General features: G+C 39.8%; 1 protein-coding gene across 1 annotated transcript in view; it reads left to right on the forward strand.

Annotated features, from left to right (window-relative positions):
- Spag17 (sperm associated antigen 17) overlaps nucleotides 1-24,261 on the forward strand; it is a 234,269-nt gene that overhangs the window by 138,572 nt on the left and 71,436 nt on the right. Inside the window, exons 19-28 of the mRNA XM_052731519.1 lie at nucleotides 3,222-3,397; nucleotides 4,853-4,944; nucleotides 7,790-8,029; nucleotides 9,183-9,294; nucleotides 10,417-10,569; nucleotides 16,640-16,753; nucleotides 18,561-18,736; nucleotides 20,052-20,181; nucleotides 21,749-21,927; nucleotides 23,519-23,678. Of these exons, the coding sequence (XP_052587479.1) occupies nucleotides 3,222-3,397; nucleotides 4,853-4,944; nucleotides 7,790-8,029; nucleotides 9,183-9,294; nucleotides 10,417-10,569; nucleotides 16,640-16,753; nucleotides 18,561-18,736; nucleotides 20,052-20,181; nucleotides 21,749-21,927; nucleotides 23,519-23,678 (1,532 nt within the window). The remainder of the gene's footprint in view (nucleotides 1-3,221; nucleotides 3,398-4,852; nucleotides 4,945-7,789; nucleotides 8,030-9,182; nucleotides 9,295-10,416; nucleotides 10,570-16,639; nucleotides 16,754-18,560; nucleotides 18,737-20,051; nucleotides 20,182-21,748; nucleotides 21,928-23,518; nucleotides 23,679-24,261) is intronic.

Below are 24,261 nucleotides of genomic sequence, written 5' to 3' on the forward strand. Positions count from 1 at the left end.
TTGCTGTTGGAGGAAGGCTAGGTTCTGGTGGTTCTGTATTGCTCTTTATGTTGTTGTATGTACTTCTACCTTGACGTCTGCCCATCTCCTCCTTTAATAGGTATAAGAGGTGCCTGTGTCTGAGCGAGTTGCTGTTGGTCCACTCTGTGTTTGTTGTGTCTGTGTCTCAGGGGGTCCCTCTGGTTCCAATCTTAGCTCTTGGTCTGATTGGAGCAGGCAGCTTCTGTGTCTCAGCGAGCTGCTCTTGGTCAACCCAAGCTAGTTGATTCTGTGACTCACGGATTCGTTCTTGGTCTTATCATGGCTCTTGGTCCAGTCAGAGATGACAGATTCTACGGTTCAGGAAGCCTCTCTTGGTCCAATGAAAAGTGGCAGATTCTACTTCTCAGAAAGCCACTCTTGGTCTAATCAGGGCTGGCAGATTCCCTGTCTCCTGAGTTTACTCTTGGTCCAATGATGGCTCTTTCTCCAATAAGAGCTCTCTCTTTTTCTGTGGGGGAGCTCTCTGGGCCCAATGGGAGCTCTCTGAGTTAGATGAGAGCTCTGGGCTGGATGGGAGCTGGGGGTTGGTCTCCAAGTTTCAGAAAGTGGCAGGGCGGCGGGGGGGGGGGGCATGTAGATTGCAGGGTCTGCTGGGAGGTCTTGGAGAAGGAGAACCTTCCCGCAGGAACCGTGCCCGCTGGCCAGCAACTGGGGCCGAATTGGGCGGGTGTTCCCCAGGAACGGCTGGGGCCCTGGGATGGGACCTAGGGGCAGGCCTCCCTGGGTATGAACCCAGTCACTCACCTCTGGGCCGGATGGGAGCTAGGGGTTGGTCTCCCATTCATTCTCAAACCACCACATATTCCTATTTTGAAATTATCTAGAAATATTGTTTCTACTTGTAAAATGACAGTTTTTAATGAGAAGAAGTACAGTTCTTTACATTTATAATTTAAACTATAAGCTAAATTTCCTTGACCCTTATATTTGTATCCAATGTTGGCATCTTTACTTTTTAAAATATGACTAGAATACACTTGGGAGTAATAAATTCACCAAATATCTATGGGTCATAAAGTCCATGAAGCATTGTTTGTTCATCCTCTTCTGAATACTGCTCTGGCTTTGTCTGAGCCTATATCCCCTTGTTGCCAAACACTAGGAAGAATTCTGTTCTTTTTTTCTTTTTGTGTGTGTGCATGTTCATCTGAATGAATGGGGAATGCAAATTTCCATGTATTTGAATTCCTGTGCATGTGGAGGCCAGAGGGCAACCAGGGGTATCATTCCTTAGGCACCTTTCCTCGGGTACCATGCACCTGATATTTATTGGTTCTTTGGTCGTTTGGTTGTTCCATTTGTTGAGACTGGGCCTTTCACTGGTCTGGATGATGGGCACTCACTGGCTGTTGGGACACCCAATAGTCACCTCCCTCGGATGCCTCTCTGGGATCACAAAGATGACTCTCTGGACTGGGATTGTAGGTGTCTCTGTCTCCACACTTGGCTTTTTTGCATGAGTTCTGGAGATCAACCACAGTTCCCTGTGCGTGCACAGCACGTGCATTACTAACAGAGCCGTCTCCTCAGCTCTCAAGAACTTTACTTCTTAATTTGAAATACTCATTGAATGGTACTAAATCAAAGAATAAGATCATCTAACTTACAAATGAAAAGGCTCAGTCTATTTGATGATTTGAGAGTAAATTTTAGATGTACGAGGGTAGAACAGAAAGACTAGGTAGAGGCTCTTGCAGCAATCCTAAGAAGAAATGAGTGAATTAGGCCAGAACAATGACAGGGAAGGAGAAAGGAGAACAGATTTTGAAGCTGTTATAAATATAGTATTCTTTAAAATGGTTATAAATCATAAGAAAATAACAGTCATTTCAGGATTTTACTTATTCAACTGGAAGTGTAACGTAACCATCAGCTAAAATGCCAGCTTTGATGTGGCAACCTGGGTACACTATAAGGCATTTGCTTAGAGACACATAGAGTTGGAAACGGCTGGTACTTCCTAAATGAAGGTGTCAAGTGCCCTAATTCATAACCCACAATTCCTATTGTATATCTTTAGAAATAATCAAAGGTCTACAAAGTGGTTCTTCAGGTGAAGGCAGTTGCCTGTCTGATGACTTGATTTGATTTACTTCAATTCCCCAGGACCTAATGATAGATGAAGAGAACTGATTCCTACAAGTTATCCTCTGGCCTCCACCTGTGTGCCGTGTCCTAAACACACCACACACATGCACACGCAGACACAGAAGAAAAAGAACAAAAATTAAAATTCTGGTGCATCCTGAGTATTCTATTCATCTATATTTATCTTTTCAATTGTTAAGGCTTACTTTCATGTAATCTTAAAATAGTATTTACTGTCAGACCTAAATGTTTCAATTTATTTCCTTGCAGAGGGGGGCACTCTTTAGACATCCATAAATACTTAATTTAAAGATACTGTCATCAGTACAAATAGTTTGAATAGACTTGGAAACAGCAATGACTCACTCTTAGTAAGCAGCAGCTTCCTGGAAATAGCATGAATGTGTGAGCAGCTTAGGGAACTGGTTTTACAAGGTAGATGCCCCCAAGACCAGTAAGCTTTATAGCAAGACAAGGGGGGTGTTAATGAAGTGACTGTAGTGGCTGGTGACCAATGAAAAGGATTTCTAATGTGCTGTAAACTCACCCTAAAAAGAGGTTGAATTACTGTATCACATTCCAATAATCTGTGTTGACAGTGATTATTTCTTCAACTGTCACTGACTCTCTTGGTGTTAATCAAGGTCATTAGTCATTGGTGCTGGAGAGATGGCTGAGTGGTTAAAAGCCTCCACTGTCCTTCCAGATGAGCAGAATTCTGTTTCCAGCACCCATGTCAGGAGGCTCCCAACCATCTGTAACTTCAGTTCCAGAAGATCTGATGTTCTCTTCTGGCCTCAAAGGGCACTCTGCATACATCAACCCATACATACACATAAATTTAAAAAGTACACTTTTCCAAAAAGCCTTTACTCCTTCACTTGAATGGAAAGGCCTCACTGTCCTCATATCTTTATCTGTGAAGAGAAGTGGGCATATTTCAGATGCTCAGTCAAGATCTACCTCTGACCCCTTTGTCATCTGGGCAGTTCCGAATTGTTGAAGGGTTCATTCACACTGACAGCACCTGTGTGCTCACAGGCTTTAGTGAGGACACCCATGTCCCATCCTCTCATCTTTGTCTCATCTAGGAATTATTTAGAACTCATTGCAACATCCATTCAAGACTGGGTCACAGAGGAAGAAGCGAAATATCAGGAAGCCAAAATGGCGGAAGAAGTCAACAGGGCCAAGATTGAGCTAGAAATGAAAATGTCTGCTGCCAAAATTTCTTCTAGCAAGGCTCTTGCCCTCAAAAAATCTAAAAGTAAGTAACCAGTGCATTTATTCATAGAATAAGGCCTCAAGGCATTCTCTGATCTTAATGTCAAACCTGAACATTCCAAGACTAGAAAGGGTTGCCCCCAAATGCCCGAGTCTTCACTTTCTCTAATAAATGGAACAGCTGCATTTCAAATGTGATGGCGTTGTAACCTGAGTCAGACATAGGAATGTTTGTCACAGTCCCATATACAGTTCAAACAGGATGAGTTAGGGAAATGCCAATGTCCTTACTGATAGAATCAATGGGTTCCACCATCTAAATTTGTTGACAGTGCGTGAGGTAGTCAGAGCTAGTTAGTGTCAACAGAATAATCATAGAGTCTAACAGCAAGACTAAATCAAGAACCTTCTTCAAACAGCAAGAAAACCATCCAAAGACCACCTGGAGGTAGGAGTCTACAGGGAAGTGGGGAGAGTTTCACAGATGCCTATGGCATGGACCTGACCAGATCTTAGATCAGTGCATATCTTTGATTTTGTTCATCTCTAAGCCTTGGGTAATTTCTAGAACTTTGGGCCCATTAGGGAAGAGAAAAGAAGGTAACAGAGAGCAGGTAATTTTTAATGAGGATACTTGATTAAGAAGTGAAATACAGAGTTCCTCTAGAAAGTATACTATTTCACAGTCTGTAGAAAAGAAACTCTCTCTGCTAGTAATATTATTTATGATAATCTCATAAGGAGACCAAGCTATGAAACTTCTAAAAATTTTGCAGCCTCTTTTTGTTACCAGAGGAGTTTGTATATGGCCTGACTTGAAAGTAAAACCTAAATCACACTGATAAGGAATAGTTTGGTATCCTGCAAAATGGCTATATTATTAGTAACTAAGCTTCTTCCAATGGGAGCCCAACAAGACTTCACCAAGTTCTTAGTGTCATAAGTGGAGCTGTCTAAGACATAAAAGGAGGGCCAGCTGTGTACTTACCTACTGGCAGGGAAAGTGTTGACCACCTCTTTAATGCTACTGAGCAAACAAAACACTCAAGATCTAGGTGTTGCAGAGAGCCATAACCTGGTTACTTCAGCTTGGAATGTACCTGGCAGGTATTGCCTTGAGTCTGCTCCTGTCAGAAAAGATGTCAGAATGTTTGGAAGACAGAATGACAACCCTGACAAGGAAGGACCTCAGTGTGGGAGGGAACATTAGGTGTGTTCCTGTGGTTTGGGACTACTAACCTAAGACTAATGAGGCGAGTATTTTAGGGAGAGGGATTCAGACATGTCAAGGCACTGTGAATGTGTTGTGAGACGCCATCACCGAAGGCTCTGCACCACTCAGGTGTAGCTCTGGAGATGGCAAGAGAGAATTTAGAGGTAAATACATGAGGAGCTGGTGCTGGTAGCCTTTGAAGTCCCCGCTAGCCCAGAGACTCATTCTTTCTGTGATAGCTCCCTCTCCAGAGTTGCTTAGAAGTTTGGTTTCCTCTGATTCTAGGTAGCAAAGTAGTCAGCAAAACAGAGGTACCAGAACAAGAAAAGGAGAAAGAGAAAGAGAAGATCCCTTTCGTTTTAGAAGGCTCTCTCAAGGTAATCCAAGAAAAGACAAACATCACAGATCAATCAAAAGTCCAAAGTTATCCTGAGACAGAGGGTTTGCGCTCATCACACAAAACGATCTTTTTGACTAAAACCTCAGAGATGACTGATGCCTCCATGAAAGGATCTGGGTGTTCACAGCTGTCATGTGACAAGTCTTCAAGAGAATTTATATCTCATTATTTTCACAAAACCACAACCTGGGATAGTAACTGGCTCACAGTGGTTTTCTCCTTACCTTTGTTGAAAATGTTTGATTTTGTTCACATATTTATATTTGAACTCTCAAATACAAAAGTAATATGTGCTTCTGGGATCATTCAAGATTATTTTCCTGTGCTATCTCTTTAGTTCCTGGAATAAGAAAGGTCAAAGTTTGTTAAGTTCCAGCGTACACAAGCACTCGTGCACAAATGTACGGAGGTGTTCTGTTTGCTTGTTTATGGTAAGTGTAGGTTTGCTCTGGTTTGGGACTTCTGCCCCTGTGCTGCGTCACCTTCCCAGAACGTGGATGCACTTACCAATGCAGAATTTCTCCAAATTGTGTGGTTTAGGAGTTTTTGTGGATTTTTTCATCATGTAAGTATGATGAATTATTAAATCCATCTGCTGCTCCTCTCTCATCCTTGAAGGTTGTAGGGAGGGGAGGGGGAAGGCTCCAAAAGTTCCCAGCTTCTAACTGGGGTTTGATCTTTCTGATGACCAGCTTCTACCCCATTCTGAAACTATCTAAGAGTTTGCCAAGAGTTGCCTCATTAGAACAAAAGACAGTCCTATCACTCATGAAATTCCAGGGGATTTGAGAGCTCTGTGCCAGGATCCAGGAATGAAGACCAAATATCTGGTTCTTATTATATCATAATATTACAGTTTCTATTAAAGTCAGTTGTTACTTATCTGAAAATGGCTTCATTTTGCCCCTATTCATTAAACATAGCTTTTTATTTATACAATTTTTGGTTGAGTTTCTCATTTCCACACAGGATTCTCAAGACATCAGTCTCCCTTTTCTTTGCTGACATCATAGATGTTCATAAACTATCACATTTTACATTCCTTTGTAGACAGCTTATCTTTTCTCTTTAGCTGCCTTGAAAACACTCTGTGATCGGCTGGTAAGCATTTAGCAGTCGATCTCTAGCAAAAAAAAAAAAGTGTGCATATATGTACACAAATAACTTTCCAGTAAATCTCACTGGTGGCAAAATTATTAATTAATTTATTAAATAATAACAAATCTTATAGTAATCTTCATTGCAAAGTCCACTTAGCAAATTAATACTTCATATATGCTTTCATGGATGTTTACTAAGTTATCATTTCCTTACACAGCCTATGGTTACAAGTAACAAGTATAATTCCACTATTAATACTGATTGACATTTTCATGTATGTTAATGAGACAAACATGAAACAACAAAAGGGGATATTCCATTTATTTGTCAATAACCAGAGCAATTTTTCAGAATCAAGAAAGAGAATTTGAATGCTAAAAGACTATTTTCTCATTTACTCTAATGGCATTGTAGTGGTTAAAGGCACTTAAGTTGAATCCTTATTTCTAACATTCTACCCATTGATGTTTTTTTAGCGCATTTAATCAATAGTCAATCAGTCTCCACGCTGTAACATTTGCTGATATCTGTAATGTAAATACTCCAGCGGTAACTGATTTCAAGCTACCAATGTGGCATTGTGAAAAACTGAGCTGGGAGCAGTGTGGATCTGTATGCTACTATATAGTATGTTTCTAATATATAGCATAGATAATAATGAAATCTAATACAATAATTACAAATCAGTGCATTTTGAGCAATTGTTGCCTTTGTTTTGAACATTGTACTTATATGACCTTTTAGATGGTGGTTTTGCTTAGCAACTATCTCATAAAATTCCCAGAGATTTATCAGTAAACTCATTAAATTAGTATAAGCTGGGATCAGCACACCACTGTTATTTTCTGCTTCGATTTATTGACCTTTGTGAATACTGGGATCAATGTCTATCACAGTTCTAAAAATGGCTCAGCCAGTGTCTGTCCAAATACTGTCTTTTCAAAAGCTGTGCCTTAATTCCAAAAGGACTATTGAGCTCACCTTGGCATTTTTATGCCCCCTACTTTCTTACTTTTGATAGTTCATTTTAAGCACCTAGACTTGTTTTATGACTCTTATTTCATAAGTCCCTTGTCAGTAATCTTCACAGATATGCTTTCAAAGTTTTTGCTCAGATTTTATTCAAAGTGGCTTAGTTCCTTGTGTTTTGCAACTTTTGTTTGTGAACTAATATCAACTCATAACTTGTTTTATTCAAGACTATGTAGCCACACTGTCTTAATCCCCTCCCTCAGCCTCCCAAGTGATGAAATTGCAAGTATTTACCAACATGCTTGAAAACTCACAACTTTTTTAAAAAATGTATTTTGTCCATACTTTTTGAAATATCCTGAGCTGGGAATGCTCCTCTGGGTAGTCCACCTTTCTGCTGATCAATTATATTTAGGATATAAACTGAGAACTGAAGGAAAGCAGACGGACCACTGGAGAGGCTGCTGCCGTGGTCCAAGCTAAAGACAATAAAAATCAGAACAGTGTAACTTATACCAGAAAGTTGGAGAAGAAACAGAATGGAAGAGATGTCTCCAAGGAGATAGACAGGGCGAGCATATAGAACTTGGGAGTGAGAAAGGGACAAAGATAACCACAAGGTTCTTGGCTCAATGTTCCAAAATGTCAGAAATAACACTTAGAAACATCATACTAAATTTCCTCCAAAATTAACCCAAATGCAACTCCCATTTGATCTTTTTCAAAATCCCTGTTTGATATGTCTGCAGGCATGGAAGGAAGAACAGGAGAGGTTAGCAGAAGAGGAGCGTCTGAGGGAGGAAAAGAAAGCAGAGAAGAAAGGGAAAGAAGTTGGTAAAAAGAAAGGCAAGGATAAGGTAGAGAAAGAAGAGCCTAAGGCTGTGAAGAAAAAACCTCCATCCAAGGAGAAACCTAAGGAAGAGCCAGTGAAGATCCCGGAAACGATCGAGGAGTCTGTCCCACTTCCCGAACCTGAGATAGTTTACCCGGTAAAGCAACTCTGAAAATTCTTTGGGATACTTGTAACAGTTTGAGGAAAACAAGGTTTTTTCTACTATCTAGGGACTAGACTTGAATTTCTATTTCTATCTAGAATCAAGACTCTTCTGTATAACTAAACACCAAAATGAGAACACCCTCAGGCCTGCTTTTCCTATCATGAAATTGGATTGCCGGGGGCTGTAAAGATGGAAGTTTGTCCCAAAGACTTAACATTTTAAACATTAAAAACATAAATAGACAGCTGCACAGATCAACTCAGCAGACTAGATTTGCTGAGTATACATAGATACCGGGTGCCACATTTCTGGTCTACATGCTTTGGTTAAACCCCCTCTTTACTAATTCTCTCTCAGATGTCTATTTATGAGAAAAAAACAGTCAGGAAAAAACTGGAGAGAAATGTCCTGGTCTAGTCTTTTCAGCTATAACTCCAGCCCAGTTACTCTAGAGTTTGAAGATGCATCTGAATCCCCTGCAGCTGTAGTAGCAACATCTAATGCTTAAAAATGTCCTTTACATATGCCCTCCTAAAGAATCAAGTGTCAGTATTTTACTTCACTTTGAAAAAAAAATTAGTGAACTTGATCTCTCCTCATGTCAGTTTGATGATAGAGCATGATTTCATTTGGACTAGGTTATAAACGCTCAGATGAGTATTAATAACAGACTGTTTTAAAAGACTTATTTATTTTTATTTATGTGTGTGAGTACCCACAGGGGCCAGAAGAAGGCAATAGATCCCCCATGGAATTGAAGTTATAGGAAGTATATGGGCACTGGGAACTCAACTTCAGTCCTCTGCAAGAGTAGCAACAGGTCTTAACTGCTGAGTAATTTCTCAAGCCCTAATCATAAACTTTTTAAAATCCTGCTAATTATAATACATTAGAAATTTCTAGAGAGTCTGGGCATAGTGGCATACAACTGTAATCCCAGCCTCACGGACACTGAAGCAGGGTGTCTCTAACAATAAAGAAAATTAATAATAAAATGGATTTGGGCTTCTGAGCCTACAAGGTATCAGATATAATTGTTTAATTTTAAAAATTTAAGCCTATGGAAATGGTAGTTGGCTAACCGTAGTAAGCTGATTATTGTCAATTTTAGTTCCACACTCAGTCATGATGTGTTCTCTTCTAGTTCCGAGGATACAATATGGGCGATGTACCCATCCAAATCTCAGGGGAAAATTACTATCTGTATCCATCTGATGGAGGGCAGATTGAAGTAGAGAAGACCACGTTTGAACGAGGTACATGTGTAAGAGCTGTTAATGTCATGGAAGATGTTCCTGCCTTTAAGATCAGCACGAGCCTTTGTGCTCTCCTGAGTGTGGTGGGTGACTGCCCACTCCATTCATGTTTACATTACTTTACATTTTCAGAGTTCACGTGCTTCTGCTATAATTGGGTCTGCAAGGAATTAGCCAACTCAGAATTTGCCCTAACTTGTTGATAGGAACATCCTAATTGTTATAAATATTTAAGTACTTATACATTAATGGTAGATGGTATATTATCATCTATAATAAGTAAATAGGTTAATTAATAATATTAATTACAACACATTCTGTCATGTTAGAGAGTAAACATATGCTTTGAGTTTCTGGCTTGCGCTGTGCAGCACAGTGCTCAGGGGACCTGCCACTGGTATTTTAGCTCTTACCGAGACTTGCATATGTGAACAGTTTATATAAATTTCAGATGGTTCATAGAAAATACAGTATTTTCATCTTAATCCTATCAATCTTAAGAGACACCAAAGCCACAGTTGAAAATGTAAGGCTGGATTTAAAAGGGGGATGGAAGGGAGAGGTGGGGAAAGCAAATGAGAACACTGGTAAGAGAGAGTGGACTGTTAGAAATGGCTTATGACCTGCAGAGTAATGATAACTGGAACACACACATAATTATGGCTGTCATCGTAGTGCCATAATCAGTTCTAAAGATGTCAGGTATGCTAAAACACATTTGTGACATCAGCACTCATGAGGCTGAAGCAGGAGAGTCAAGAATTTGAGGCTGGTTTGAGATACACAAATACATATATGTGTGTGTGTATGCATTATATATTATTGTATATAAATAATATTCAAACTTCTCATGTTAATTAGCTCATTTGATTTATCAGAGTTGGGTAGTATTCACTACCTCAGATGATGTGTTTTCTCTGTGTGATTTGGTTTGACATGTGATGAGAAGGCCTGCAAAGACCTCCTTGTCCATCCGTCTTACACATCCTTGTATAGAGTTGCTGAGTCCCAGGCATTCTCAATCCCTGTCTGATTCTGTGCTGCATTCTACTAGTATTTTGTCAAGGTGCATGTATGGTATCTTCAATCAGCCCACCTTTCTATCCTATGTTTCTTATTCAGGCCCAACTTTTATCAAAGTGAAAGTAAAAAAAGATAAACACAATTTTATAATTCACCTGAAAGACCCAAAGGAAATTGTGAAAAAGAACAAGGAAGAGGATTACTCTTCAGAAGAAGAGGAGGAGGAAAAAGTTAAACAAAACGCTGAAATGAGTGAGTGTCTTTACCTTTGTGGTATAGCACGAAGTGCATCAGACCAGCCCCCAACAGAACCACACAAGCATCCCTTGCACTCAACACATGCAGATTTTACAGGTGCCGCCTGCAGCATTTGCTGTCCTGCTTACATTTGTCTTCCCTAATGTACCAAGCATAGATGTCGCATGCACAGCACATCTGCAGTTGGCCATTGACTGATCTTGCTGCTGCTCGACAGGAGCTCTGGTTCCAGTTTTTGTAGTCATAGCAAGGTGCTAGGCAAGCTAACCTGATAGAGCAGCACTGTGTGCAATGTCCATTCTGACCTTAATCTTGATTCGTGCAGACTTGACCTCAGCTTCTCTCCAGCTGATCTTGTCTGTGGCTTACTGGTCCCCGCACTGTAAGCAATGGGGTCTCCTTCTTGCGCTTCCCAATTGCTTTGCTTTATAACACCAATTTCTTAGGCTTCAAAGACAAGGTTTTAAAAAAAATCACTAATTTTGCCATGAGTTTATTACCTAAATAGAGACACGAGGTACAAGTGGCTGCCCAGCACTGTAAAACCTCCCGATAGTATCTCAAGGCAATGCCACCTGGAGCAATTAACTGCTTCTTAGCCAAAGTGGCATGAGTTATAACTGCACACGGAGATGAGTTAATGTTAAGAAAGTTTTCAAATCCACTTAGTGATAGGACTAATAACTAAGTCTTGCCTATAAGTTTAATTACACTGATACTTTCCAAATTCAAGAACACAATGCTTGAGACGTTGAATGTACCCAGAAAGTTAGCACAGAAAACAATTTCATTTGAATAGCTCATTAAAATATATTAATTGGGGCTGGGGAAATGGCTTGGTTGGTAAAATTGTAAATGGCTGTGCAATCATGAGGACTCAAGTTCAGAACTCTTGCACCCACATAAAAGGCCATGAGCTTTGATACACACCTATAATCCAGCACTGGGAAGTGGACATGGCAGTATCCTTATTGCTCACTAGCCAAGCAGTCTAACCAATGAGTGAGCCCCAAGTTTAGTGAGAGACCCAGTCTCTAACAATAAAACAGAGAGCAATAGAAGACAGCACCTGAGGTCCACCTCTGGCCTCCACACATGCACAGACCAGTTCATGCACAGCTGTGCTCATCCACACACACACATGTATAAACCATACATACTCAGTATATATGTATATATATATATATATATATATATATACACTTATATATATATTTGAAATATTAAAAGAAGCTAATAGTTCTAATTCTACCACTTCCATGATACTCAGTGTTCAAAGTTTCTTTCTGTCTTAGTGTATCAATATAAGCATTTTCCCATTCACTAAGTAGTCTTTGAAAACAAGATTTTTAAATTATTTAATAATGTATCATTAATATACATGTATATCCCAGTTTATTAGTTAAATGATTTTATTTTTAGGTGATTTCTATAAAAGTTAATAAATGAATCTATATATAAGTCCATGATTTATTTAATAATGTCCTTTTTGCGTGGTTAAATAACGGTTGGTGTTTAGCTTTACTGCTAATAAACCTGATTATCTTTTGTTTGCTAAGATTACCATGTGTTCATTTCAGCTTTAATTTTCTCCAGGTTCGAGCTAAGATCTGGTTCTGGATGATGCATAGACTAAGAATAGATTTGATATTTGTAGAGCAGTGTTCCATAGAAGAGCAGAGAGTATGTGAGAAAGACTGGACATGGCCTGCATGTCCTAAAGTGTTCACTGTCTGGCCAGTTTCAGAAAAAGCGTGTTGGCTTCTGATGTGAGCAGCCTCAGCAGATAAACTGGCAGAAAAAGAAGAGCAGTGCCTGCTGCCTGCGAGCTGTGCTCGCTTCTTGCCTCTTGATGGCGGTTTCTGTTGTGACCCATTTCGTTTTACTGCCTCAGTCTCCTCTGATGGGATCTGTGGGAGCATGTGCCCCACATGCCTGGTCTACCCGAGTCTGGCTTGGTTATGGAGCTTGTCTTGCCAGGCTTTTCCCTGTGGGCTGCTCCTTGCTGTTGCAGCATCTTACAGCTCCTGAGGTCTGAGGAGATTTCAGCTAGGGGCTGGACTTCAGTTCTTCATTAAATGTTTTGGCGCACCTTCCTTCATTTGTTCCTTGTTTCCCCCCATACTGCAGTTTGTAAGATTTTGCCTCCCTATCACTTACATCTTCTCCCTAACTTGTTTGTGTTTAAATGCTTCCCCCGGACTTCAAGATGTTTGGGTTTTGGTTTTTGTTTGGGGGTTTATTTTTTGCTTTTTTTGTTTTTTGTTTTGTTTTGTTTTGTTTTTCCACTTGATTTTCCTAGAAATCAAGTTGAATCTTAACCATGACCACCACTCACTTTCACTTCATTTGTTGAACACTGAACAAGGTTTAGTTGGGAACAATGTTTTTAAATCACAGAAAATACTCTGTAAAACATCTGTATGCATTTAAAACTCCAAGTACTTCTATTTTCCATAATTTGTATTTTGCTGAACATGTGTTCTAGTTGGCTTTGTTAACTTGATACTGCACATTCGAATTTCTACCATGTCTTTTCAGGACACAATAGTTCTTTTCTTTATTCTTTGTGTGCATGTGCATGCGCACGTGTGTGTGTGTGTGTGTGTGTGTGTGTGTGTGTGTGTGTGTGTGTGTGTGTGTGTCTCACTAGGAATTAAAACTAGAACCTTGCATGTTCTAGAAAGTGTTCTACAACTGAGCTATGTTCCCAGCCTATTTCATACCTTCTTATCACTAAATAATACATGATTATCTGGGTATTCCAGTTTATTTATCCTCTGTCCAACTGGAGGACACCTTGCATGTGTCCGCATTTGGGCAATTATGAATGAAAATGCCATGCTTATCCATCCATGCTTTTTTGTGAGGGCATACATTTTAACTACTACAGATAATAGCAGGGAACATGGCTGCTGAGTCATATAGTAAGAGAGAGAGTAGTGTTCTAAGGATCCACCAAACTGTCTTTCAGCACTAAATGTGAGCTTGGTTGTTCCAATCATCCCAGTCTTCAGTGTTATCTCTGTTTGGGGTTTTCTCCATTCTGACAGGTGCCTAGTTTTACTCATTTTTTTAATTTGCATTTCCCTGATGACATGCGACACTGAACCCCTGTTCATGTGCTTATTTCTTATCTGTGTGTCTTCTTTGGTTAGGTGTCTGTAGAGGGCTTTGGGATGTTTCTTCATCAGCTTATTTGCTATTGCTGGGTAAGAGTTCTTGTATGTTTTATGTAACAGTCCTTTGTCAGATGTGCCTTTAGCAAACTTGTAGCATGGATCCTAAAGGGTCTTATTAATAAAAAACAAACCTGGTGCTGGGTATTGGGGTGAATGTTGGAAGATCAGAGAAGCAGAACAAGCCACAGCTTCCTCACCTCACCAATTCCTCAGCTGATCCTGTTTCCTCAGACTGGATGCCTCTCAGCTGAACTGTGCTGCTCAAAGCCTAAAAGCTTAACCAGCCTAGTTCCTGGTTCTCATGCCTTATATACCTTTCTGCTTTCTGCCATCACTTCCTGGGATTAAAGGCTCACTTCCTGGGATTAAAGGTGTGAATCACCATGCCTGACTGTTTCCAGTGTGGCTTTATACTCACAGAGATCCAGATGGATCTCTGCCTCCCAAGTGATAGGATTAAAGGCATGTGTGCCACCATTTTCTGACCTCTTTATCTAGTGGTTGTTCTGTTCTCTGACCCCAGATAAGTTTATTAGGGTACACAGTATTTTGGGGAACACAATATCATCATATTTCCCCTTTTTTGTCTAAAATTTTAAAAAGCTTATAGCTAATACAAGAAAAACTATATCCAATAAGTACATACAATACATACAGTCAAGAATTATATTAACAATGTCTAGTCCATTAACATTTGACAGATTCAGATGAAAAACTCCATTATATATATTAACAATGTCCAGTCCAGTACATTTGATAAACTCAGACAAAAAATTTCATTACTTATCCTATGTAAAACAAGTAGTTCCTTTTTAAAAGTAGATTCAATAATCTCCCTTTTTATCTTATCATATCCATATTCTCTCTTTTTTCTTTTCATAATAGATTCAATAATCTACCTTTGGTCATTTTTATATCTTCCCCTTTTTCTTTTTAGAGTAGATTCAATGATCTATCCATTTATCCTATTATTTCTTTATCTTTTTTCTCAGAGTAGATTCAATGATCTACCTCATATCTATATTCTCTTTTTTCTTTTTCTTTTTTTTAAACAAAAACTCTGAATCTAATCTCCTTGTTGAGCTTTTTTCCTGACCATTAATAATTAACAACTTGTAACCAACCATCATAAACAATGACAATATCCATAACTCATTAAACAACCAAAAGCCTCCCATCCCACCTCTTGGAAATGTGGGTGTCATTTTATTAAAATTACTGCCTGCTTTCTGGGGTTGAAGACATCTTTAGGGAATCCTGAAAAGAAAACTTTTGGGTTAATTGTCAAGTCCTGGGAGAGGTAGCTGTATCATTTGTTGTCCAGTCTCTGAATAATGGGAAAATGTAGGGCTTGTCTCAAGTCCTTGCTCGAGTTGTCTGTCAGGTTGGATCATCTCAGCTAACAATCTTGAAATCATCCTGAGCAGTTTGTAGTCCAAAGCTGATCTTTTCCATGGTGTTAATCAGCTTAATGGCTTTACCATAGTCCATGTGAAATCATCATTGTGGGGTCCCATCATTCTTTTGAAGATTTCAAAGTTGCTGTTAGGCGTGGTCATGGTTCCCTGTAGAATTTTTTTTCTTTATTTTCTTTCTTTTTTTTTTTTTTTTTTAATGCCTCCTCTGTGGTTTGGAGCAACCACAGTCTGATAAATGTCTGTCTCTTGGAACCATGAATGTTCTTCCCTAGAAGAGAATATCTTCACAGCAGTTTCTCCCCACCATTTGTCTTGCCAAACTTTTCCAAATTGACTTTTGCCAATGCTTTCTTTTAACATGATGGTCCGGGCAATTCTTCTCTGAACAAGCAGCAATAAGCCCTTTGTCCCAGGCAGTAGCATCTCCGGAGTCACCAACATGATGAGAAGGAGCCAGCAACTCAGAGCAGCAGCTGCTGCCTCAATGGTCCCACCGCCACCATTTGTGGCTTGGCCGAAGCTTCTCCTTAGCAAGCCTCCTAGGCTGGCATCAAATTTGGGATCCTTCTGCCTCTGCCTCCTTCAGTAAATCCAACCAGTGTGCCACCACAACCGGCAATGTGTAGCTTGGGTCTGAGCTGGGGCCTGAAAGGCCACAGGCAAGTAGCTTTTTCAAGAATTCATACCACGAACGTTGGGCACCAGATGTAGCATGAATCCTAAAGGGTCTTATTAATAAAAACAAACCTGGAGCTGGGTATTGGGGTGAATGCTGGAAGATCAGAGAAGCAGAACAAGCCATAGCTTCTTCACAGATTGTGAATTATGGTTTCTTTCTCATGAAGCATTACCCTTTTCTGTTGTTGTCCCACTGGGTATTTAAAAATTCTCAGTCAGGAAGTAATCTCTTCATGGATTAGAGTATTTTAACCCAACACTGTCCTGTTTTTATTATATGATGATGGAGCAGATAATAAAATGGAAATAAAATAGAAAGTTTGTGATCCTTCACATATGCCTCAAGAATGTGCATTTTAACAAATTTTCTTTTAAAACTTATGCTTGATTAAAACCATTTTCAATTGTGTTTAAAAATATAAGGGATTGTAAATGTAGGGATTTAAGAAAGTGTTTTTAAATGTGAAGAAACTTGGACTGACCTGGTGGTTTTCATTTGAAAAGTCATGTGAATGGTCTCAGATTGATAACCAGCATATGGCTAAGCCATTAACTGGTTTATATCCTTTCTTCATTTTGACCCAAAGCCCTTCAAACAAGAGTCTCACGTTCCACCCCTGAAACTCTGCTTCACTTCCCTGAGTCCTTGGTAAGAGCCAAATCAATTATTTTTTAAATTGATGGTATTAGAATAGCTAAGACCCCATTCTCAGAATTCCCACTGAATTCTGCTTACACTTCTGGAGAAAAATGGAAATATATCCTTGATACAATTTTGTCTTTTAGAAAGACAGCAGGCAAAGAATGAAGTTGTCAGCAAGTTTGGATCATTTTCCGCCACCTTAGAAAATGGAATCTGCCTCTCAATAAGTTACTATGGGGCAAACGGGATGGCACCAGGTGAGATGAACACAAGGCACACCACAGGGGAAATGTCCCAGGATGGCGGTCCCTGACATCCTCAGCTTGTACACTTGTCAGCAAACTAGCCTGTTCTGATTTAAAGCTTCACATAGTTCTTTCCCTGCAATGTGGAGATACGTGGTGTATGGAATGTGTGTATGTGGCGGGGGGGGGGGGGGTGTGGGGGGGGGTGCATGCGCACATGGATGTGTACGCGTACAGTTTTTCCTCCACATCAAATAGCAGTGCTTTCACTTTCAAATTCCTTTTATCATTTGTGTAATCTTTTACATAGTCACTTCTGCACACATATGTATATTCTGATCATCTTTATTAACTAGTCCATGAAAGTGATTCTGTAAGTTTGGTGCAAGGAAAACATGATCTTCCGGGGTGTCCTCTTGGGTTTCTACAGAATAATATTTCTATGAGTCCTGTGATAGTAGAACTTCAGTGCCAGTGTCCTTCAGAACACTGGTCTAAAAGGAGCTGTTCATTGGATATCTTGGAGCATATCTCGGCTCCACTTTCAAGAAACGAATTTTCCAACTGGAAGCTCTTTCCTTTCAAACCACAAAATATTATGTCACTTTACCTAGAACCAATTAAGAAATCTGTGGATCCCTACCAACTGTAAAGAGATCTAACTATAGGAGGTATTTTTTAAACATTGCAAAATCAATACGTAATCCCTCTTCCATCTAGCTTTAAAACTCTATGCTGATATAGATTATAGTGATCATTGTACCTCTTGACTGTGCACCTCTTCTGCAGATTACCATGAATCATCATACCCTTGTTTCCTAAAAGTTTGAAATGTCTCTAAAACCACACCAAGAGGTGGTTAAGAGCAGAAATATGGGTCTGGAGCTGAGAAGAAAGGACATGCCTACTATGGCCATTGTAGAGTCAACACATAAGTGGCATTTGGAGTCCTCGAAGTGAGCAAGATAGATAACATCTAATATATGCACAGATCAGATGGCATATAACAGTCAAATAGTATTTCACACACTTACCTATCTGGGCCTCCTCCCCTGTGAACCTGATTCAGTAGGTCAGAGGAAGACTTGGGCATTTGTTTAAATTCTGTGAGTAATTAGTGTGGTGGCCACTTGAGAACATAGAGAACCTGGGACCTGGAAGCAGCTGCAGGATTAAAATGTATGAATGAGTTGGGGGGTGGGTATTAAAAATTGACCAGAAAGGTACGTAGAGGCCAAAGAAGAGTCATGCTGGATTTTGCAGGAGAACAGATGACAAGATAAAAGGAGTCTTCTGGAACACACACACACACACACACACACACACACACACACACACACTCACACACACAGTATCACTGTTCATGGCCTACAAGAAAACTACTTCACTCATCTTAGACAAAAATAATCTATGTCTTTGTTGGATTTCCTTGTTTGTGTTAGCTTGTGTTTAATGTGACCTCGGGTTCTGTTGTCTCGGTGCTGGTCTTACTACTGTGAATCTAGGACTTTCAGGATTTTTTATGAGTTCTATTTCACACATAAAGAGAACATTAGTAGAGTGCACAACAGCTAGGAAGGCGAAGATATGTGAGGCAATGACTATCAACCACACTAAAGCATTAAGTGTTTCAGATTTTCTAACTATGATCTGATTTTCAAGATAACTATGTTTTCTCTGAAATATATCCGAATGGCAAAACATGATTCACATGGTAAAAGTTAATGCCAACTGGAACCAAATTTTTAGATGTGTCATTTAACAAGCATGTGAAATATGAATATTTAATTTTCTTGTTTTCTCCTTTCTCTGTTTCTAGAGGTTACAGATCCCAATTTGGACACAATGATGAACATCCCCTCAGCTCTGACTGCAACTGTGATTCCCACTATAGTGACAGTTCCTCAAGGCAAAGGGAAGCCGAAAGGAAAGGGCAAAGAGAAACCCAAAGAGTTCGTTATTGAAGAGGAACATCCAAAAGAAGAAGAGAAGAAGGTAGATGAACACGGCTGCAGATTTCCAACCTTTCTACCTCACTGTGACTTTTAAAAATTGAAATGAAATTGCACTGTTTCCCTATACTCTTTCCTTCCTCCAAGTCCTCCCATGTCTCTTCCCAACCTCTCTTTCAAATACCTGGTCTCCTCTTCTTTAATTATTGTCACACACACACACACACACACACACACACACACACACACACACACCCCACATACACACCAATATGGTTGCTGGTTTCCTCAACACTACCTTAATCTCTTTTAACTACTATTTCAAAATATTGTAGACTAAGTAATTCACAAACAGTAGAAATTAATTGCTCAAACTTAGGCTGGGAAGTGCAAAGGCAGGTGCTGGCCATCTCTATGTCTTGTGAGAGCAAGTTCCTGCAGATGCTACCTTCTGTGTTCTGCCACTTTATAGAAAGAGTGAACCTTTGCCATGCAATGCCTTTTTATAAAGACTTCAATCTCAATCATGAAAGCCAAACCTTGGGATTTAATCAGTTACTCAAAGACCTATTTAATCCCATCATTTTGAGCATCAAGTTGCACCATCTGAGTTTTGTTGCTAGAGTTTTTCTGCCTGACCCACAGTCAGGACAAATCTCTCTCACCCGCCAGTCCCAAGCCGCTCAAACCCGATCAAGTAAACACAGAGACTTATATTGGTTTCAAACTGTATGGCCGTGGCAGGCTTCTTGTTAACTGTTCTTACAGCTTAAATTAATCCATTTCTATTAATCTATACCTTGTCACGTGGCTTGTGGCTTACGGGTACTTTACATCTTCCTTGTCCTGATGGCGGCTGGCAGTGTCTCCCTCACCCAGCTTCCTGTTCTCTCAATTCTCCTCTCTGTTAGTCCCACCTATACTTCCTGCCTGGCCACTGCCAATCAGTGATTTATTCATTGACCAATCAGCAACACATTTGACATACAGACCATCCCACAGCAGAGTTTAGGAGGATGCAACATAGTATTGCCCATATTCTACACATCCAAATAGGGGCACCATTCAAATCCCAATTCAGTCCATTTGCTCAATAAATCTTTTCACAGTGACCTCTGTTAACTTCAATGCTGCCTTCTCTCAGGGAAAATGTTACATTTGATACTATTCTTTGTCACATCTGGTTATATGCCAGTTAGCAAGTAGAGTAAAAGTTTGATGACCGTGAAGATTCTTGCATCATTTTTAGAATCATTTGCAGGGTCTCCTTACTTGCAGTTGTATTGTTTGACAAACCCTTGCTTGAGCAAAATAAAGGTGTCTCATTTAGAAAATAACAAGCTCTTATTCATGTACAGAATAATTTACAGGAAGAAGTAGAGCCAGAGATCGTTGTGCAGGAAGCTCCTTATGTTCCCACCTTTCAAAACCTAAATGTGTCTTGCCCCAATGGGCTCCTGCTGACCTTCATTGGGCAAGAATCTACAGGTGAATGTTAACTGGGGTGGGCAGGGAGGCATGGGTCAAAAACTCACACAGAAAATTTCACCATTAAAAAGTGTGTCTTTCCTTACCAGTTATACTTATTGGTAATGAACAATGGGTAGTTTTCAAGTAATGAGCATAACAATAATGATCATTTTTCAACCACTTGCTATGATGAAGCACTGTCAAATTCCTTAAAATGCATGTAAAAACACAAATTTTATGACACAGGTACTGATCACACTCCATCTTATAAAATACAGAAGTTGAGACTTCTGGAGGTGCAGTAATGTGTCCAAGGTCACCTGACTCCTAGGAGGCAGAGGTGGGAAGTTATTCTTGGTCTAGTGATGGTAAATGCAGCTTTCTCAATGGCTTTTATGTGGTCCTGTCTTCCTTCATACAATGAGTATGAAGAGAATGAGAAGAGTGGACATTAAGCAAATAGAGAAACCCTCTCCCCATCCCATAATTTTTATATAGTTTGTTACTTCTGTTGGTTCTAAACATGGCTTCTTACTTATTTGGATGAATACATAAGTACAATAAATACTTTGTTAACCTGGCGAGAGCTACATCTGGGATTGAGTCTGAGTCCATTCAGCAGTGTATAAGGATTCTTTTTCCTCCTATATCCAATGGTGTCATTTTTCATTTTCTTGATGATAACCATCTGGCTAGAGTAAGATGGAAGCTCAGTATAGTTTTTGTTTGCATTTTCCTAGTAGCTAAGCATGTTGAAGATTTTTTTCATGTATGTGTTCATTTGGAAAGTATCTATTCAGTTCATTTTCCCATTTGGTTGGATTACTTGCTCTTTTAGTTATTTCTGTATATCTGGAAATTGAGCCTCCATTAGACAAACCACCACAAAGATTTTCTCCCATCCTACAGATTCTCTCTTAACTCTGTTCATTGTTGCTTTGGCTGTATTTCAAGAAATAACAAGAATTGACAAATGGTATTGCATCAGATTGAAAGATATCCCATAGTACTTTGGTTTGGGGGGAAGGTATTTATCAAGTGCTTTTCTTCTTGATTACCAGGGAGCAGCAGAACACTGAGAATGGTCTGGATGGAGTTAGAGATGGAGGGTTGTTAATTTTGAAGGATGATGGATGAATTAGAAAAGGTTTGAATGAGGCTGTGTTTGAAGGAGGTTGCTTAGGCCTGTGGCTCTGAGAAACTAGGGGATACCAGAGCATTGTCTACCATGGAGCCAAACCTTACCCAGAGTAGCATGCCTTCAGAGAAAATGGAATCACTAAGACATTGAAATTCTGCTCCCAAATCATTTCACCCTACATACTCTGGGCTCTAGACTCTGGACTCTAGAGTATGTACATACACTAGAAAGGATGTACTGTTTACTATGTTATTGAAATGGCCTTGCTCACTACATTGGAATGGAAAAGGTCAGCAAAGAACCAGTTTGTTGGATGATGAGTCATGACTGGAAGGAAACTTCCCTATTCCTGGAACACAGATACTAGAATAAAAACAAGAAAGAAGATAAAAATCCCAGCCCCAACTCACCCACCAATAGCTTTATTCTCTTTTGTCTCTTAAGCTCGTCCTGTGGTAGATGAAGAGCCCACCTGGGACATCATGATCCGTCAGAGCTACCCCCAGAGGATGAAGCACTATGAATTCTATAAAGCAGTGATGCCACCTGTGGAACAGGAGGCATCAAGGGTTATCACCAGCCAGGGCACCGTTATCAAGTATATGCTGGATGGATCCACACAGGTCTATAGTATTTAAATGACCTTCCCCACGGCAAAGTAAAAGACAATTGAACTATGAGTAAAGAGAAACACTACAGCACATGGGAGGCACAAATAAAATGCAAGGGTACCTTAAAGTGACAAATGAAAAGGAGCATAGTGAAGGCGGGTGCTGTCTATGAAAGCCAGGATGCAAATAATATATATGGTGTATAGGGAAGGACTTCTCTAGACAGACATTACACTATCAAGAGCCACGAATAAGAAACAAGACTAGGCATCTAAGAAATCCCAAGAAAGTAAATGACAGATTCAGTATTTTTAAATCACCTAACAATAAATACTTGAACATTAAATGAGCAAAAATAATATAGACAGAGACTCAAGAAGTTAACGTTCTATTTAAAAAAAAATTGACTGCTATGATGACAGTGAGATATCTCAGTGGGTAAGGGCACCAAGTGTGATTGCCTGAGTTTGATCTCCAGAACTCATATGTTGGAAGGAGGGAAGAGACTCTGGAAAGCTGACATCTGGTCTTCATATATGTACCATGACATACACAGAGTGGGGTACAGGTAGGGATAGAGAGGGGAGTGAATAAGTAAAATATAGTTTAAAAATAAGTATAAAACTGCTGTGGGAAAAATCAAGAGTTCTAAAAAATTAAAAGCCGGCCGGGCGGTGGTGGCGCACGCCTTTAATCCCAGCACTCGGGAGGCAGAGCCAGGCGGATCTCTGTGAGTTCGAGGCCAGCCTGGACTACCAAGTGAGTTCCAGGAAAGGCGCAAAGCTACACAGAGAAACCCTGTCTCGAAAAACCAAAAAAAAAATAAAAAATAAAAAATAAAAGTAATTGTGAATGGTCAAGTAGTAAGGAGGGTGACTTGCAAGAGAGAACCAAGTTAAGAGGTATGGAAAGGTAATATATGCCCTAGGATTTCCAGAAGAAAATAATGAGAATGAAAGGAGAAATATAATTTAGAATATGACATGTGAAACATTTCTAGGGCTTAAAAGCATACTTCCAATTCATCCCAGCCACCAAGTGCCAGTCTGAATTGATGCTAATTTAATCTTGATACTTAGGACTGCACAGGTAGCCTGCAAAGCTCCTGAGGAGACCAGGAAGAATCAGATGAGAGTCACAGAGGCAGATGACTTCCTTGTCAGACTCAAGGGAGGCTGTGCATATGGGTACTCATAAGGGTATCTGTGATACCTAGAGATGGCAGACATCCTTCACAGAGGGTAACAGAAATCAGGCATCAAAAATATAACACATTTTAAAACATAATTGTTTGAATATTATTCATCCATATGGTTTTTCAATTATATAGAATAAGGGTGAAGACTAGAAAAAATATATGAACCCAATGAAAGGTAGGAAATAGAAACAAGACAGAGGTGGGTAGAGAATATGAAATCATATTCTTTGTTGTCTCCAGGTCCGAATCTCCCCTCTGATGGCACTTCTGGTGTAGAGCATGGAGGTCTGCCGTCAACCTTTCTTCCTTAGATTATTTTGAGCCCAAAAATATTGGACACAGTATTCATTGTGGACTGGCCTCCTCTTGGCTTCTGAGAATTCTGAGACCTAGTTTCCCTTTCAGATTCTCTTTGCAGATGGTGCTGTGAGCAGAAGTCCTGATTCGGGTCCTGTTTATGTGTCTCCTGATATGTCTGCAAGCCCCCATAATGGAGATTTGGTGGACTCGGCTTTTCAGCCCAAATCAGAAATAGGACCATCTGAGATTGTCATTACCAAGAAAGGTGACCAATGAAGTTTCTTGACTTGCTGAACTTAGTAGTTTTCAAATGCTTAACGGGTGTTCAATATTATTATGATACTGCTCATCTTTCTAACACATTCATATATATTCATGTATATGTATATACACATATGTATATGTGAATTTTCATTGCCGACACAGGATTGCTTAGTATTTCATGAACTGCTTTTTCCTCTGTATAATAAATATTGCATATTTTCCAATGCATAGCAGTCTCCTATGTCATTATACCCTCTTCCACATTAGCTGTACAGTCTGAGGTAGTGTTTGAGGGAGTTGCTAATAGGATAATACCAAGATTCTGAATCAGCATCCCTGGGGTGCTATTGATCTTTCCTTCAAGTTGAGACAGAGCCCCTCAGATGCACTCATGAGGTTTCCATGTAACAACTTCCATAGCAGAAAGGAAAAAAAGCAAATTCAAGAGTCTGTGTTCACAGAAGACTCCTGACTCTGGCCCTCATCCTCCCTGTGTTTGTCATGGGCTGCACCTGGCTGGGGTCCAGGGCGCCAAAACAAAGAACCAACATTTTGTGCCTTGTTTTCTGGCTGCCTTGTGAGGG

Source organism: Peromyscus californicus, unplaced genomic scaffold, assembly GCF_007827085.1.
Source record: "Peromyscus californicus insignis strain IS unplaced genomic scaffold, ASM782708v3 Scaffold_9__1_contigs__length_137607984, whole genome shotgun sequence".
In the NCBI taxonomy this organism is placed as follows: Eukaryota; Metazoa; Chordata; class Mammalia; order Rodentia; family Cricetidae; genus Peromyscus; species Peromyscus californicus.